The sequence below is a fragment of the Sebastes fasciatus genome, chromosome 5, assembly GCF_043250625.1.
Source record: "Sebastes fasciatus isolate fSebFas1 chromosome 5, fSebFas1.pri, whole genome shotgun sequence".
NCBI lineage: Eukaryota > Metazoa > Chordata > Actinopteri > Perciformes > Sebastidae > Sebastes > Sebastes fasciatus.
Window position 1 is genome coordinate 35436871 of NC_133799.1, and position 17471 is coordinate 35454341.

Below are 17471 nucleotides of genomic sequence, written 5' to 3' on the forward strand. Positions count from 1 at the left end.
TGTCTTTTTTTTGGGCCCATAAAACAGGTAAATCATCCCATTTCTTTTCCTTAATTGACACTGGGGTGGCCCAATTGCTCTGTGCCGGGCGGCCACAGTGAGGAGGAGAGGGAGAGAGATGAGGGAGGGAGTGTAGAGTTAAGCAGTTATGGGCTAGCTGCCTGGCTCAACATATCATGAGAGATGAGCAGTGCTCGAAGTGGGCCGGTACGTAGCGGTACATTTTACTAATTTTACTCCTTGGCATACCGTGACTTTTTCATGCGTACCGGAGCTTCTCGCAAGCTGCCGGTACTCTCCTCTGCCCTCTCCATATCAGGTTCTCTGGGAGATTCATAATGGTGATACATAACGGTGCAGAATCAGCGTATTTGCACCGCGTGGGTTTATGGTTTTAAAGTCACCAGAATTCAGGAAACAAAGTCTCTGAAACTCAAATTTTTTTAGGGGGGAGAACCCCCATACCCCCTTTTTTGTTTTTTTTGTCCCAGTCCAGCCCTGCCTCTCGCCCTTGTGTGCATATTGTCCTTCTCTCTCTCTCTCTCTCTCTCTCTCTCTCTCTCTCTCTCTCTCTCTCATTCTCTCTCTGTTGGTCTCTTTTCTCCTACCTGTGTGCCTGAGCTGGGCTCTTGTGTGTTCATGTAATCTGTCCTCTTCCAGGTCTCCATGGTGGAGAGGAGGTCATGTGACTCAGGTCTGTTTGGTGACACCTGAAGTTTCTTTGACGTCCTCCTGGATCCATGATCACGTCACTGAAGGTTTCAGGTCCTGAATTCATAAAATCGTATAGCAGATCTAACGTATCCCACTGCAGTAGGCATACACTGGTGCAAGTTTTACCTCATAAAATAAAATGACTTTAACTGCCATTTTTCTTAATATCATTAACCTGATGTGTTCTCTGACTGTAAAGTGATCCCGTCACAGCCTTCAGTCAGTGAGGATTACTCTGGTGCAGGTTGCTTACTAAAATACAGTTAAATGTACAGGCTGCTGTCGAGCCTGTTAACAACAATGTGTTCCTTCCTGCAGGCTCTAACGTTACATAATGCTATATATAAATAACATTTCAAGTTGTTTTGGGGGAAACACTGTAACAATGCCGCTCTCTCTGTTTGCTAATGTTAGCTCCTGTTAGCAGTTTCTAGTTTGCCTAAAACATTAGAGTTCCTGAGGCGGCAGTAGCTCAGTCAGTAGGGACTTGGCTTGGGAACTGGAGGGTCGCCCCAGTACAAGTCCCCGCATGGAAGTGTGGAAGGCTATATAACAACAACATGAGGCTACTGAAGACATGCAAGTTGGTTCCCGCTAACCACTCGGAGCGCCGCTATTGCACGTGTATACTTCCACTGGAGTCCAATAGACCACAGACCATGGATGTAGAAGAGGGTCCAACAGACCCCAGACCATGGATGTAGAAGAGGGTCCAACAGACCCCAGACCATGGATGTACAAGAGTGTCCAATAGACCACAGACCATGGATGTAGAAGAGGGTCCAATAGACCACAGACCATGGATATAGAAGAGGGTTAAGTAGACCGCAGACCATGGATGTAGAAGAGGGTCCAATAGACCACAGACCATGGATGTAGAAGAGGGCCCAACAGACCACAGACCATGGATGTAGAAGAGGGTCCAATAGACCACAGACCATGGATATAGAAGAGGGTTAAGTAGACCGCAGACCATGGATGTTGAAGAGGGTCCAATAGACCACAGACCATGGATGTAGAAGAGGTTGTGTCCTGGTCTTTTGCCCTATGTGTTAGTGAATAGCCTACAACTCCATTAAATTCTGTTGATGTCATGCTACTAGCACTACTAGCTACTGGCCGATAGCCGGTTGTTTGGGAACAGAGACGTTAATACATCCACCACGGTACAGGCTGACAGCATACAGCCTATGGGTGTATGCTTATTATAAGATAATAAAAGTGATGAATTACAGCCAATATATCCATTATTACAGACGCGTACAGCTAGCAGGAAGCTGGCAGAACCGGATATGTCATATGAGCGTGCAGGGCGGTGCGGTCCCGTGGGTCTGATGACCGTTCATTATGGCATTTTACTACTTTTAGGACATCATGATTTAAATGAGAGATATCTGAGTGTTCCTACTGGGAAGTTGATTTATATCCTCTGATTTACAGACGTGTCTTTATACATCCATGGACACACACTCATTGGTGTTTTCAGTCCAAAATGGCAGCAGCGCTACCGCAGCGCCATCTAGCGGTTGTTGTCAAAAAAGCACCAGAGTTAAGTCTCTTTGCTTCTAGACTCTTTGGTTGAACTGTATCAGAATTATGCATTCACTGATCACATGGTTCCATTCAAATGAATTTATTCGGGTCTGAAATGTTGCTTTTATATTAATGCTGGTGTGACCGACACCAAAAACTCTGGAGTTTATAAATTAGAATAAATAAAATAAAACAATGCCAGCTATGTTCCTGTTTTTCTCCTTAAAGGGACTGTTTGTAAGAATCAGAAATTGCTTGTTAACAGCGCCACCTGTGGCCGTTAAGTCAACGAAAGTCAGCGTCCTGTTGCTTGCGCTTGTGCTCGCTCTACATACGACGAAGTTCTCTCCATGAATCAATGCTGATCCTAGTGTTGGCTTTTCCTACCTCAGCCTCCCGACCGCGGCCGGAGGGAACAGGGGAGACACCGGAGTTTTGGTTGAAGACGATAACGTTTCTCGCTGTGGAGCCCCGTCACTTCACAAGACACGGGAAACCTCTGTTGGTCTGGAGGAGCTGCAGCATTTATTTCTGCACAAACGTCCACTTTGTGCAGAATATCACTAGATATTCTCAGAGCTAAACTAACTCTATTGTAGTGTGTAGTGTGCGCGCATACACGTGAGAGTGGAGCGAAAGAGTGAGAACGAGTGCGGTGTGTGAGTGAAGGCAGGCAGGCAGGCAGAGGAGCAGAGGAGCAGAGTACAGCAGAGACTCCGGCCCTGGAGACCAAAGCTACGGTCTCCCCCGCGTCCTCCGACCACGGCCAACATTGTTTAACAGACGGGCTTCACTAGATACAACTTTGCGGTTTTGGTGCTTCCGTGTAGTTTGTGTTGGAGTCTTGTCTGAACAGCATAGCCACACACAAGCGCGCATGGGACACCGACCCGCAATGATTTATACGTGTAAGAAGTTACAAACAGTCCCTTTAATAATGTAGTAGGCTACAGAGCTCTTCCTGGCTTTAAGGTGTTTCATTAATATGAACCAGGTGCTAACTATGTCCAAACCCGAGTCCCCAGCGTAGCCTAGTGAGTCACATGTTGTTACAGTTCTGTTTGTATTTGTCTACACTGTCTGACTTCTGAATCATTGAATGGCTCACAGAAGATGAAAATAAGAAAAAGGGGGGACAGTGGTGCCAAAATACACTGACAGAAAACCTGATCCAGAGAAAACAGGTACTCACTACTGTCTGATCCCTGACAAACATTGGCGTTGAAGGTTTAGAAATCTGAACCCAGAGTGTGTTTTTTGTACCTGGACAGAGTTGAGGTGGCAGTAGCCGTTGAGCGGGAAGCGAATGATGTGTGCAGAGTCCTGGTTCCAGCTGGTGTTCAGGGAATTGGACATGACGTCTCTGACCTCTGGAAAAACCTCCTCGATCACGGCCCGGTGGGCGCTCATGCTGATCCTCTCGCCGAGCTCCGGAGCCACATGAATCACGACACACTCGCACTCCAGACACACACCCCCTCGTTCCTGCTCAGTCCTCCAGCGCTCCAGCTCAGCCTGCAGAGGAGTCAGCTGGAAGAAACTGGCCTCTTCATACAGCAGCGAGTATTCCTGCAAACACACACACACAATATACATGAAGTCAAGCTTAGACACCCACACACACACACACACACACACACACACACACACACACACACACACACACACAGACGGAAGACACAGAAAAGAAAAGCTCATGAAAATGTACACACATGCCAGCACAAGCCCACAAACACACACACGTGAACAGACAAACATACACAGAGCATTAATCAACACAGATAAACGAAGCAATGATACAGTCATTATGAGTAACCTCTTTCAGTAGCTGTGAGAAGGTCCACATCTTTCATCATCTATCATATTCTACTATATATATAGGACTCATATAAAGATATTAAAGATATTAGAGGAGTAATATCTACCTGAGCAGAGAATGAAGTCTCTCTCCCTCTGTGTGTGTGTGTGTGTTGTAATCAGAGCTTCTCTGTGCTTTGTTTGTACATGGCAGCGCGTGCATGTTAGTGCATGTGAGTGTCTCTGTTGTGCCCTACTGGCTAGCTAGGCGTGGAAGTGTAACACGACCCCCCTCCCCCCCACCGTTGTTTGAACTGTTAGCACAGTTAGATACTAGCCACCAACTCAGCCGACGCCATGTTGAGAACTGTGTTGAAGTAATCCCTCAATCATAGATATACTCTGAATTTGGAATTTAGCACTTTTAAAATAATAACACATTTTGTCACCCACTTCATCCATTGCCACCTTTATGCTGAACAGACTTTATTTGTTTCAATTATTATTGACTATTGACTATATTAAGCATAATGCAGACTACGGCTTGTCAGCATGGGTCATCTAGGTCTAGACTTGGTCGTGAGCTGTCTGAGACACGACAACACTTTCTAAACCGGTTTGATTTTAGAGCATCGAAAAACTATGGAGGACGGAACCTGCCAAAATAAAAAATAATAGAATAAATAAAACTTGATAAATAAATAATAAATAATAATAATAATAATAACAATAATAAAAAATAAATAAAAAATGAATGCAAAAATACATATAAAAAATGTAATACAAAAAATAATAAAAATAAACACATAAATGAATAAAAGGGAAAAGCAAAAACAGAAAAGCAAATAAATAGGGGAATTAATACAAAGGTACTGTAAATAATAAAGGAGCAAATTAAAACAGAAATATCAATTGATGTCACATTTCATCAATTAATTAATGGCTACATTTATTTTTAATATGGTAAATGGACTTGCATTTATAAAGCGCTTTTCTAGTCTTCCGACCACTCAAAGCTCTTTACACAACATGTCAGCATTCACCCATTCACACACACATTCATACACTGATATCAGAGGCTGCCATGCAAGGAACCAACCTGCCCATCAGGATCTGATCTAAATACACAAATACACAATTCACACACCGATGGTTCAGCCTTCAGAAGCAGTTTGGGGTGTCTTGCTCAAGGACACTTCGATAAGTGACCGGAGCAGCCGGGGGATCGAACCACCGACCTTCCAAGCTTCCAGCTCATATTATTTTTGCTACAATTAATGACATATTTATTTATTTATCGAGTAATTTATTTATTTTTGATTTTGGCAGTTTCCTTCCTCCATAAAACATATGCCATCAGATTCATTTGAAAGATGTAACCACATACAAAAATGTACACATACTGTCTTTAGATGCTATTCTGCTTGGGTGTCACATAATTATTATGACAATAAAATAATGAATAATAAAGTTGGAGAATTAAAGTTTATTTGGCTGAAACTAATTCAGCCCAGAGAGAGTAACTAAGTCTATACCAGAATATGTTGACAAGACATCAGAAAACGGTTTGATTATAGTAACGTTAAGTATAAATATCATGATGCAACAACTACGTATAATGTCACAAAATTGCTGGATGCATAGTAACATTTTACTTATAGCGTAATGTAACAATTGTTTTTTTTAATCTAAAGCATAGTTATACAAAAATGATACATATGGAATGTATTAACTATATGGATAGGTTAAGGAAAACAGAAGACTTCCATACAACAAAGTAACTAAAGCAGGCATGTTAGTTAAAAGTTGTGTGCCCCTTCAGCAAGGCATTGTTCAGTGTGACTGAAAGTACAACACTGTGACTGTACAGGGTGTCTGAAATGTTCTAGGGGTAACTGTAAAACCATGCTCTCTAGAAGAAGTTCTTAGGATAGTTTCTGCAAGTGGTCTATGGGCTCAAGTGGTACTGTTCAGGCACACTGCAGTGATGAACTGTGATAGTACCTGATCAAAGGTCTAGACAGACACTCACTTTGAAGTCATCGGGGACGAAGAGCTTTGAGGTCCGGAGGAAGTTAAGTATGTAGCGGAACATGGGGCCGTCTCGATCAATGAAGTAGTGCTGCTTAAGACTATCCAACACTATGGGCTCCGTTCCATCAAACAGACGACCGATCCTGCCAGAGACAATAAAGATGAAAACAGACAGGCCTCTTCATCAAATACTAACCAAATGTTTGGAGGCTGTCATGTGTGCTGGCCACGGATGTCCTAAAATATACTGCAGCAGCTGAATATTCAGACCTTGTTGACAGATTTTTAAAACAATACACTTTGCCAATTTGCAGTCCTATTTTATGTATAGTTATAGAGATGCAGCAGCCTTTACTTCCCATCATCCACCACTGTAATTAACCCGTTCTCACTCCCAACTTGTCAAATACCGACGCTTGGTCAGTGGCCCTTGGCGTCATACCGACGCACCGAGGCACACTTTAGCGTCTATATGATACGCACCGGACTTTCAATTCACTCCAATGTAAACCCATCGGCATCGGTATTAGACGGTCAGAGCAACTGATGTAGTATTAAGAGCGAGAAATTCCGTAGGAGGATGGAGGGGTCAAACAAACACAGGACTTTCACCCAGGAGACTGCTGTTCGTGTCCTGGGTGAAACCAAGTCAACATTGACTTATTTTACAGTAGTTTGGTTATGTAACTTGCGTAGCTTACTTAACGCCTAACCAAGTAGTTTTTAAACAAACCTAAAAAGCTAAGTATACCTTTGGAAGTTTATTTTGAAAAGACATTATGTAACGAGCGGAAACTGGCATATCGTCCCTGGCACGTCCAAAACTGACACTGCAGGGGTACCCAGAGCATCATAGTTTGAAGCTTAGGGCCACTGACCAAGCAGCCATGTCAGATGAGTTTGGAGTGAGAATGTGTTGCTGTATTCTAACATCAGTGGATGGTGGAAATATGGGTACTTTTCCTCTCTTTGCCTGGGGGTGTCACTATGACTATGACTATGTCTGCTATCAGAAATGAAAACTGGCTAACAACATTACAGTTTACTTTACAGTAAATGCATAGTTATTTAAAGACTAAGTTAAATTTTCAATGTCTATCTTAATACATACATAAACTCGGAAAAAAAAGCTTGGAAATTTGTGTTTGGTAGATTATTTCTCTGTTGTTACAATGCTAATTGGCATTGTATTTTACATGGTTGGAAAGCCTGTTTATTTACCTTCACAATGACGTCCGGCTTGTAAGGATCATGCATTTGTGGGATGAGCAGCACAGCTGATTATGTGGGTAGCGCCCCAGTAAAATTTGCCAAAATTCTCTGCCAGTACTAAACAGTATATTCTCCTGCTGTGCTGATTGTTGCACCGATGGAGTAACAGCTTTTGGTGGGGGCAGTGTCATGGTGTGGGGCGGCATCTCCCTCACTGGCAAAACAAGGCTTGTCATCATTGAAGGCCATCTCAATGCAGTGAGATATCGGGATGAGATTCTGCAGCCAGTGGCGATCCCATATCTCCACAATCTGGGACCTAACTTCATCCTCCAAGATGACAACGCTCACCCCCACAGAGCCAGGGTTATCACAGACTACCTCCACAATGTGGGAGTAGAGAGAATGGAACGGCCTGCCAAGAGTCCAGACCTCAACCCAATTGAACACTTGTGGGATCAGCTTGGGCGTGCTGTACGTGTTAGAGAGACCAACACAACCACGCTGGCGGACCTGCAATGAATCCTGGTTGAGGAATGGAACACCATCCCACAGCAACGTGTGACCAGGTTGCTGACCAGCATGAGGAGGAGGTGCCAGGCTGTTGTGGCTGCGTATGGATCTTCCACCGCTACTGAGGCTCCTGACGGTGTATTAAATGAATAAAGTGTAAAATTGCCATTATGTCTTGTTTGTTCCTTGTTACTGATAGAGAGTTCAATCATCTAATCCACCAAACAACTCAAAACAAGAGTCAACACCAACAGGAGAATACACTGTTTACCATTGATGGAGCATTTTGGCAAATTTCACTTGGGCGCTATCCACATAATCAGCTGTGCTGCTCATCCCACAAATGCATGATCCTTACAAGTTGGACATCATTGTCAAGGTAAATAAACAGGCTTTACAACGATGTAAAATACAATGACCATTAGCATTGTAACAACAGAGAAATAATCCACCAAACACAAGTTTCCAAACTTTTTTTTCCGAGTTTGAAAGAGTTAGCAGCGGTCGGAGAAACAAAAACCCGGGTGTGGGAGGAGTTCGGGGAGACCATGGAGAAGGACTTTCGGTAGGTCCCTGACTACTCGTCTCACAGCCGGCTGCACATAGAGACCAATGTATTGTGTCCAGCTCGTAGGACGGCAGGTTTGGTTAAAATGAGGTTGTAGCTCGTTGTCTACCTTACTACGGTTAGAAAGAGCTGTTGTTTGTGTTTTAACAACGTTTCTGTTCTGAGTTATTGATTTAGAAAGTTTGAATCTGTCAATATCTTTCACACTTTACCGAAGTACATCATCTAGGGGGTCTCCGTACATCAGCAATGTGTGGACTGTCAGGAATGATTGGAAGAAATGCTCTATGAAGTAACTCGAGGGAACGAGTTACTTAATTGAGGGAACGAGTTACTAACTTCAGGGAACGAGTTACTAACTTGAGGGAATGAGTTATTACAAATTTTCTCCTAGGGGCTTTTTAGGGGGGGGGCTTTATTTTTTTGAAGGGTCACATTTAAGATACTTTCTGTTGTCAGAGATAAGATTTGCATTAGCCAGAATCCAGAAGTCGGCAGTGTGAGTGGTGAAGTTAATGGACTACCAGCACTTAATGGACTAAATGAAAACAGTTACATAATCAGTCAAACAGGGTATTAGGCATGCTGAATGCCATTGGGCAGATTTAAAGTGTTCTGAAAATCACCTCTATTATATTGGAGTTTTAAAGCAACATGAGGGCACAAACAGGGATCCACAAAGGCCACGTAATCAGCCATTAAAGTGCAGAAGCATCGGGAGCAAAAACTAGAAAATAACTTATGGGGGTCAAGTGAACAGTGAGTCATGGGAGCAGCTACAAAAACACACTAATAGCATCAGCAAAGAGAGACAGCGGTGGCAAGTAGAAGCCCGCCGACAGATGATTTAAAGTGTATGTGATTAGATATTTCTGCCATTTTGTCCACCTCTTGTAGTTGAATGGTTTTCGGCGTGTATGTGTGCTTCACTATGAAACTACATCCCTTAAAGGGACTGTTTGTAACTTTTTAAGCGTATAAATGTACCGGGTCGGGACACATGCACGTTCGCGTGTGGCCGCTGTACTCTGCTCCTCTGCCTGCTTGCCTTCACTCAGACAGAGCGCGCGTTCTCGCTCAGCTCGCTCCACCTCTAGACGTGAACGCGCGCTCACTACACACTGCAGAAGAGTTAGTTTAGCTCTGAGAATATCTAGTGAATGTACAGTGGACGTTTGTGCAGAAATAACTGCTGCAGCTCCTCCAGACCAACAGAGGTTTCCCGTGTCTTGTGAAGTGACGGGGCTCCGCAGAGAGAAACGTTGTCGTCTCGTTACCGACCGGGTGCCGGTGTCTCCCTTCGGCACCTGGTCAGAGCTCTCTCTGGCTGCGGACGGAGAGAGAAGAGGGACACGCTGCGGAGCCCCGCTGCCTCAGCCTGCGCTGAGGCAGGAAAAGCCAACACTAGGATCAGCAGTGATTCATGGAGAGACATCCGTCTGGTCAGCTAACATTACTGCCAAGCAGGTGAAATATAGAGTGATATTGTGGTTTTAGCTGACGTGTGTCGCCTCACTGTTTTGAGCGATGCTCGTTCATGTCTATTTAGAGCGAGCAAGCGCGAGCTCGACGCTGACTTTCGTTGAATTCACGGCCACAGGTGTCGCTGTTAACAAGCAATTCTGAAAGTTACAAATAGTCCCTTTAATTTGCTGCCTTAAATTTCCATCAACGTACCCATTAATAATGATGTAATTAATGTATTTTAGTTGGATTTTAAGGGGGCATTTAAAAGATAAACACATGTGTTGTAATGAAGTATCGGCAGGACTCACACATACCAGATTACATGAAAATAAGTATAATTTAAGAGTTTAAATGTTTTTGGTGTTGTGATCGAGGGATGGGATGGGATGGGAGGGATATACAGTAGATATGATAATTACTACTGTAAGAGATCACAATTCAACAAATAAAGAGTACAAAAAAAGCATCTTAACCCAAGCAGAGAACCCATTAAAAGCCCTTAATATATTACAATATTAGTTTATTAACTATAAATGTATCCAGTCATTTACACCAAAACTTGGATTGAACCCATTATACACCTGAATACTGAATAAGAGTCCCTTAAAATGACAATAACTTACACCTGTAACTAATTCAGACCCCTAATGTAATTGTAAAGCCAAATACCAACCGTGATAACACTTTAATTTGACAATTAATGGATTTATCAAATATTTCAAATGAATATGTAAATTTGAGGAAAGTCATACACCCCTCAAAACCTGGATCTTTTCTTGTCTTTTTTTTTTTTATTTTTCAAACGAATGGATAATTAAGATAATTAATAACTCTGGGCCCCCCCTTAGGGGTCGCGACCCCAGTTTGGGAACCAATTGATTTAAAGTAAGGTGTGTTTTTCATAGCAGATGTGTGTGTCTCTCACCGTGACTCAGGGTACTTTGTAAGAGTGGCCAGGCTGCTGGTGTACATGTGTCCTCCTACATCGATGTGGACAGGTGCATTGGTTTTGGTGAGCTGGGCTGGTTTGGGGATGCCGGCGGAGCCCAGAGGAGACACAGGAGACACAGAGACCAGCTGCTGACTGGACATGCTGCTGCTGCCACAGCTGTCCTGGGACACAAAACAGACACATACACACACAGCAGTGGTAGTACCAGTATAAAAGTAATTATATTAGTAGTAGTATTAGTAGCAGTCGTTGTCAGTTGTCAACAGAAGCCAATCAGACATTTAAATATCCAATAAATACCATCCTGTAATAAATATTCTACTTATTTTAGAGACCATATGCACATGTGTAGAGCAAGGTCACAATATTAGTTAATGTAAGTGCACAATTCAAATATACACTCACCGGCCACTTTATTAGGCACACCTGTTCAATTGCTTGTTAACACAAATAGCTAATCAGCCAATCACATGGCAGTAACTCAATGCAATTAGGCATCTAGAGGTGGTGAAGACGACTTGCTGAAGTTCAAACCGAGCATCAGAATGGGGAAGAAAGGGGATTTAAGTGACTTTGAACGAGGCATGGTTGTTGGTGCCAGACGGGCTGGTTTGAGTATTTAAAAAACTGCTGATCTACTGGGATTTTCACGCACAACCATCTCTAGGGTTTACAGAGAATGGTCCGAAAAAGAGAAAATATCCAGTGAGCGGGAGTTGTGTGACAAAAATGCCTTGTTGTGATGTCAAAGGTCAGAGGAGAATGGGCAGAGTGGTTCGTGATGATAGAAAGGCAACAGTAACTCAAATAACCACTCGTTACAACCAAGGTATGCAGAATACCATCTCTGAACGCACAACACGTCCAACCTTGAAACAGATGGGCTACAGCAGCAGAAGACCACCCGGTACTAGCACCGGTACTGGCCGGTGAGTGTAGACTACATTATTATTACACCAACATGGTGGAGGCACGAAGTTATATTAAGGAATCATCAGACATCGCCTTCTCTCTACAGACTGTCAGCAAATGCCCCTCACCGCTGATCCATCTTAAATATGTGACTCCACTATCTTCAAGCTGCACTAATCAATTTTCTCCTATTTTTCTGCGATCCCCGTCCAGAGCACTGTATTGCTTTGCTCCGGTGTCGGTGCTCACTGTCTGTTTCTCCATGCTGGGGGCACACCGACCGTCAACTACTGTAAGTAATACACCTACTATGGAAAATATACAGTATATACAACCCCACTTCAAAACACACAAAACTATCCATTTAACTACGAACCCAAAAATTATAAGCGGTGTCACTCGTTGTGACAAAGACACAGAGACTATCAAAATGCTCACTGTTTTGATAGTTTAACAGTATTTATATAGCACTTAAACCTGCTTTATAAAAGACATGAAAATCTCACTTTTTACAATATGGGACCTTTAAAGGACAACCCGTTCTACCCACTGAGCTACAGCCACTCACAATATTAGTATGTCAATCGTGTGTTTACACCTTGCTCTGCTTCTCCCAAGTGGCCAAAATAAAATCATCAATGCAACTCTAAGTAGTACATTAGCAAACATTACAGAAGGCTTAATATGCCCTTTTGATATATAATTATTAGCCATATGGGACTACGGTTCCACCAATACAGTCTGTATTAATACAGGCAAGTTTGCTCTGCAACTGTGACATCCTGTGAGCTGGCTGGCCTGACCCACCAAGTTTTTAAGAAAGTGCTGATGATTTAGAATCATATAGCTCCCAGGCAGCCTCAGGACTGCCACATAATGCCAGAAGCCTGACAGGAAGCACAGAAACACAAAGACAGTCTGTCAGGCCCGTAGATATGACTTTGCTCTGTCAGAGCACCAGCTATTCCCACATTGCCTTGTAGGCTACACTTCACAATGCCAGGTGCCTGGCCAAGAAGCAAAGCGTTGAGCACAGAGAGGAAGCAGTTGGCAGCTTGCAGGAAGCCAGTGCCTGACAGGCAGGAACAAAGGTCTTCTATACACTTTCATTCTGTTCCAAACGGCTCTCTTCACACCTGCGTCACTTGTACTTCAGTGTAAGGTCAGACCTCAAGTCCTTGACGTGAGGCAAGTTTATCTACCCTCTTTTACTGTGTTATGGATTGTATTTTGTGTTGAATTGTTAAGCACCTTGTTTGCAATGAAAGGCTCTATATAAATAAATAAAGTTTAAGATAACGTTTAAGATTCAGTCAAAGTTAACGCGATAATAACGCCTTAACGCAAATTAGTTTTAACGCCACTAATTTCTTTAAAGGTCCCATATTGTAAAAAGTGAGATTTTCATGTCTTTTATATTATAAAACATGTTTAAGTGCTTTATAAATACAGTTAAACTATCAAAACGCTCAATATATGGAGAAATACACACAGCCCGTATTCAGAAATTGCGCATTTGAAATAAGCCGATTTCAGTCCATTTGTGATGTCACACATATACAATATTTCGACCATTACACGGTTTTAAACGTTAACATTCTAAATGTGTCCCAGTTTATTTCCTGTAGCAGTGTATGTAAATAAAAGCAGCTGACAGGAAGTAAACATGGATCCAAACTGTTGCCTAGCAATGCAATTCCATTGCAATTTGGTTGAAATGCACTAAAACGGACTGTTTCAGACAGAGGGTAAATACAGGTATATTCAGGCAGACAGTATGAGGAAAATAAAGTGTTTTTTTAACATTACAGCATGTAAACATGTTCTAGTAGAAACACAAAATACAAGTATGAACCTGAAAATGAGCACGGTATGGGACCTTTAAGGCATTAACACAATCGATCTGTCAGAGATTGTAGCGGCTCAGTTTTAAAGCTATAGAGTGAAGATACTGGTATCATAGTAAACTATAAAACCTGACGAATCCATCGGTACTAACCATGTCATACTAGCTTTTAGTGAAGGAGGTTAAATAACGCTCCGAACTTACACTAAATCTTAGCGAGGAAAAACTGTCATGGTCATCTTCAAAGGGGTCCCTTGACCTCTGACCTCCAGATATGTGAATGAAAATGGGTTCTATGCGTACCCACGAGTCTCCCCTTTACAGACATGCCCACTTTATGATAATTACATGCAGTTTTGGTGCAAGTCATAGTCAAGTCAGCACACTGACACACTGACAGCTGTTGTTGCCTGTTGGGCTGCAGTTTGCCATGTTATGATTTCAGCATATTTTTATGCTAAATGCAGTACCTGTGAGGGTTTCTGGACAATATCTGTCATTGTTTTTGTGTTGTTCATGGATTTACAATAATAAATATATTTGCATAAAGCAGCATATTTGCTCACTTCCATGTTTCCATACTTTATTTATACAGTTAATGTGTGTATTTCAGGCTGTAACTGAAAGTATCCTTAACTCTGCATTCAGTCTTATTTCCTGCTCTCTTGGAGATAGCAGAACAACCTGTAAACAGAACACATGACATAATATCACTGTGTGTATTTCTCCGTATATTGAGGGCTTCGATACTTTCACAGTATTTATATAGCACTTAAACCAGCTTTCTAATATAAAATATATGAAAATCTTATTTTTTATAATATGGGACCTTTAAAGCTACTTCCTTCTGTAAAGTGCATAAAAGGTGATTATTGCGTATTTTAAATGACTCTGGGTAAACTACTGCACAAATTCAATCAAATGTGAATGATAAGTTTTTCTTCCGTTTACAAGCTGTTACATCTCTCTCATCACTTCGGCTTATATTGTGCTGTAATGAGTTATGTGCACTTTATTAATAAAGAATAGTTGAATCCTCCTTAAAGAGGGCGGTGCGTGGTATTAAAATGGACATCTCCTTAACTTATCTGTAACAGTGGCCTTTTATCTGCAGAATGTGGACTCACACGGTGCTCGTGCGCAGAGAAGCTGTACTTTACCTTGCCTGCGGCGGGTTTTTACGCACGAGCTGTTATAACACACAGAGGCTGCTCGAGATGAAACACGACCACATGTCCTCTGTTACCTGTGTGGAGACTGCAGCGACCGGGGACCGCACAGCAGGCTGCGGGTTCATGTGGGACTCCGTGGTCCTCGCAGGCACCGGCTCGCTCTCGTTCCGCTCCACGGGAGGACACTCCGCGCGCGGCCCGGGGCGCACGCACAGCCTCTTGGCGTGAGGAGCCCGCGGGTCCTCCTCGTGGCTGAACCTGCTCGCTGTTGTTGTTGTTGTTGTTGTTATTGATGCTGATGATGATGATGAGGATGATGTGTTTAACGTCGTTACCGCCGGCTTCACATCCGCAGCGTCGGTGACCCGGCGCAGGTACGGGATCACGAGCTGCAGGTGGGACTGCGCGTGGCCGTTGACCGTTTCCGAGGCAACGTAAAGCGTCGTCGTCGTCCTGGAGCCCGCGGCGCCCACGATGCTGTTGAGCGTTGCTATGGAGACGGCGCCGATGCAGTGGTTGGTGTACGTCTTCGAGAGCTTAGCGGCACGCGACAACATCTGCATCCTCGTGCCCAACAGGTTCTTCCCAATAGCTTTGTTCTCGTACCACGTCATGTCGCTCGCGCAGCAGTGGTCCCGGGGCCGCTGGAAGAAGGCCCGGCAGAGCGGGTTCCGCTTGGACACGTACCGGACGAAGCTGGCGTACGGACACGGATCCGAGCCCGTCTCGTACATCCGGGGCAGCGTGTCCTCGTCCGCGTCCGGTCGCTTCTTGGTCCAGGCGGCGGAGCGGGACTTGTGGTACGGACCCAGAGCCTTGAAGTACACAAACTTTCTCCCGTCCTCGTCCACGGCCAGACCGAACGAGTCCTCCTCCAGCTCCCGCTGGTTCTCCCGGCCCCGGGTGCAGAAATACATGCAGGTCTCGAACCAGACCTTGTTGAGCAGCCCGAACGGCGTGTCGGTGTTGAACACGGAGGACTCGTACAGCTTCCGGAGGTCCGAGCGCGTGATGGCTTGTTTCTGCACCACGGGACCGGCGCCCTGCTCCTCGAGCCTCCGGATCACCGCGGCCAGGGTCAGGTTGGCGCTGCGCAGCTCCGGGTCCTTGGTGAGGTCCAGGGTGCGGCAGTAGGGCGGCTCGTTGAGGTACCGGTTCAGGGAGCTCCGGATGCTGATGAGGGACGACTTGCTGTACAGCTGGCCGCTCTTGGAGCGCGCCTCCGCGTAGAAGGAGCGCAGCAGCGCACACAGCGCCTCCTTGTCCAGAGTTTCAAAGTCCGGACTTTGTGCTTTCTCATTGAGGTACTCCCTGAAGATCCGCACCGCGTACCGGGTGGCCAGGCGGGTGTTCTCGCTCAGCTTGTTCCGCTCTGACGGCTGCAGGTCTCCCTCCAGGTGAGCCTCCAGGTGAACCTGGCTGCTGCTGAAGGGGTCCGGATCTCCCTCCTCCTCCTCCTCTCCTCCTCGGTCCATACTCCGCAGAACGACCGCTTGGAGCTCCGCGGCGGATCCGCTGGAGTCCAGCACTGTGCCCCCTGACTCCCACTCCAGCTCCACACCACAGTCCTCGTCCTCTTCCTCCCCAGTGATCTGGACCTCCTGGATCTCATCATCATCATCATCATCATCCTCCTCCTCCTCCTCATGCTCTTCCTCTGTGCTCCTCTCAGGGCAGCTCATCTGCTCCCGCTCCGCGTCTCCGCTGCCAGGCATTCTCGCCATATTGCGGTCTGTGAAGCAGTCCTCCGGCAGCGCGCATGCGCTATATTGGACCGCAGCGCTGAAAGCCTTTTGTGTTTAAGTGACCTTCAGCCGTGCACGCGGGGTTTTTTTAAGGCACGGGGAGCGAGCGCAGCGGGAGAGTAAATTTGGAAGCGCGCTCCCTGACAAAAAAAGGCTGCAGTATTGGACTGCATATTGGACCAGCAGCATGAGCTCTGTGTGATGTGGTGAAGAACAGGACTGCAGGAGTGTGACCTCCAGTAGCATCGGGAGCCAAACACACACACACACACACACACACACACACACACACACACACACACACACACACACACACACACACACACCATTATCTTCGCTCTGATATCACTTTCATTCATAAATATGAAGAATAATGAAGACTGTCAGCCAGAAGAGATGACACAGATCAAGAGTTGATGTAGATCTGTCATCTAGTATCTCAACTCCTATTACACTGTATTTCAAATCAGACACAAGGATTTAAAGGAGAGAAAGAGAACATTATCACACTGACAATATCTAATCATCACACATGCACACTGTATTTTATTATCATTAGGACACATCTAAACAGTGTATCACCTCGTTGTGCTTGTTTTAATAGTTATGTATGTACTGCATACATGTGGATAGCTCTTTTAAAGGTCCCATATTGTAAAAAGTGCGATTTTCATGTATTTTATATTATAAAGCAGGTTTAAGTGATATATAAATACTGTGAAAGTATCAAAACCCTCAATCCACAGATAAACACACACAGCCCGTATTCAGAAACTGTGCGTTTGAAACAAGCCGTTAGGATTTCTGTACATGTGTGAAGTCACAAATCTACAATATTTAGGGCGTTTTCACATTAGGTACGATTGATCAGTACCGGGCCAGAGTACGATTGCCCCCCCTCTCCGCTCATCTTTCACATTAGTAAAGTTGTTCCGTACCCGGGAACACTTGCATCATCATCCACGTGTATTTGTTTATGTTGAGATCAGCTGTTCTAGCAGCAGAG

The 17471-nt window shown here is 44.4% G+C and overlaps 1 protein-coding gene across 6 annotated transcripts in view; it reads right to left on the reverse strand.

Moving 5' to 3' along the window:
• LOC141768526 (BTB/POZ domain-containing protein KCTD1-like) overlaps nucleotides 1-17471 on the reverse strand; it is a 28917-nt gene that overhangs the window by 10713 nt on the left and 733 nt on the right. Inside the window, exons 1-5 of one of the 6 annotated variants that reach the window (XR_012594083.1) lie at nucleotides 14795-17318; nucleotides 10764-10951; nucleotides 6077-6221; nucleotides 3511-3816; nucleotides 609-768 (exon numbers count right to left, since the gene is read on the reverse strand). Coding sequence is in view for 5 of the 6 variants with exons in the window: in XM_074636902.1 (XP_074493003.1) it covers nucleotides 3511-3816; nucleotides 6077-6221; nucleotides 10764-10951; nucleotides 14795-16444 (2289 nt within the window). In the remaining variant the exon portion in view is untranslated. Of the gene's footprint in view, nucleotides 1-608; nucleotides 769-3510; nucleotides 3817-6048; nucleotides 6222-10763; nucleotides 10952-14794; nucleotides 17323-17471 lie in introns of those variants that run through there. The other 5 variants (XM_074636902.1, XM_074636906.1, XM_074636903.1 and 2 more) reach the window with 5 other exon arrangements.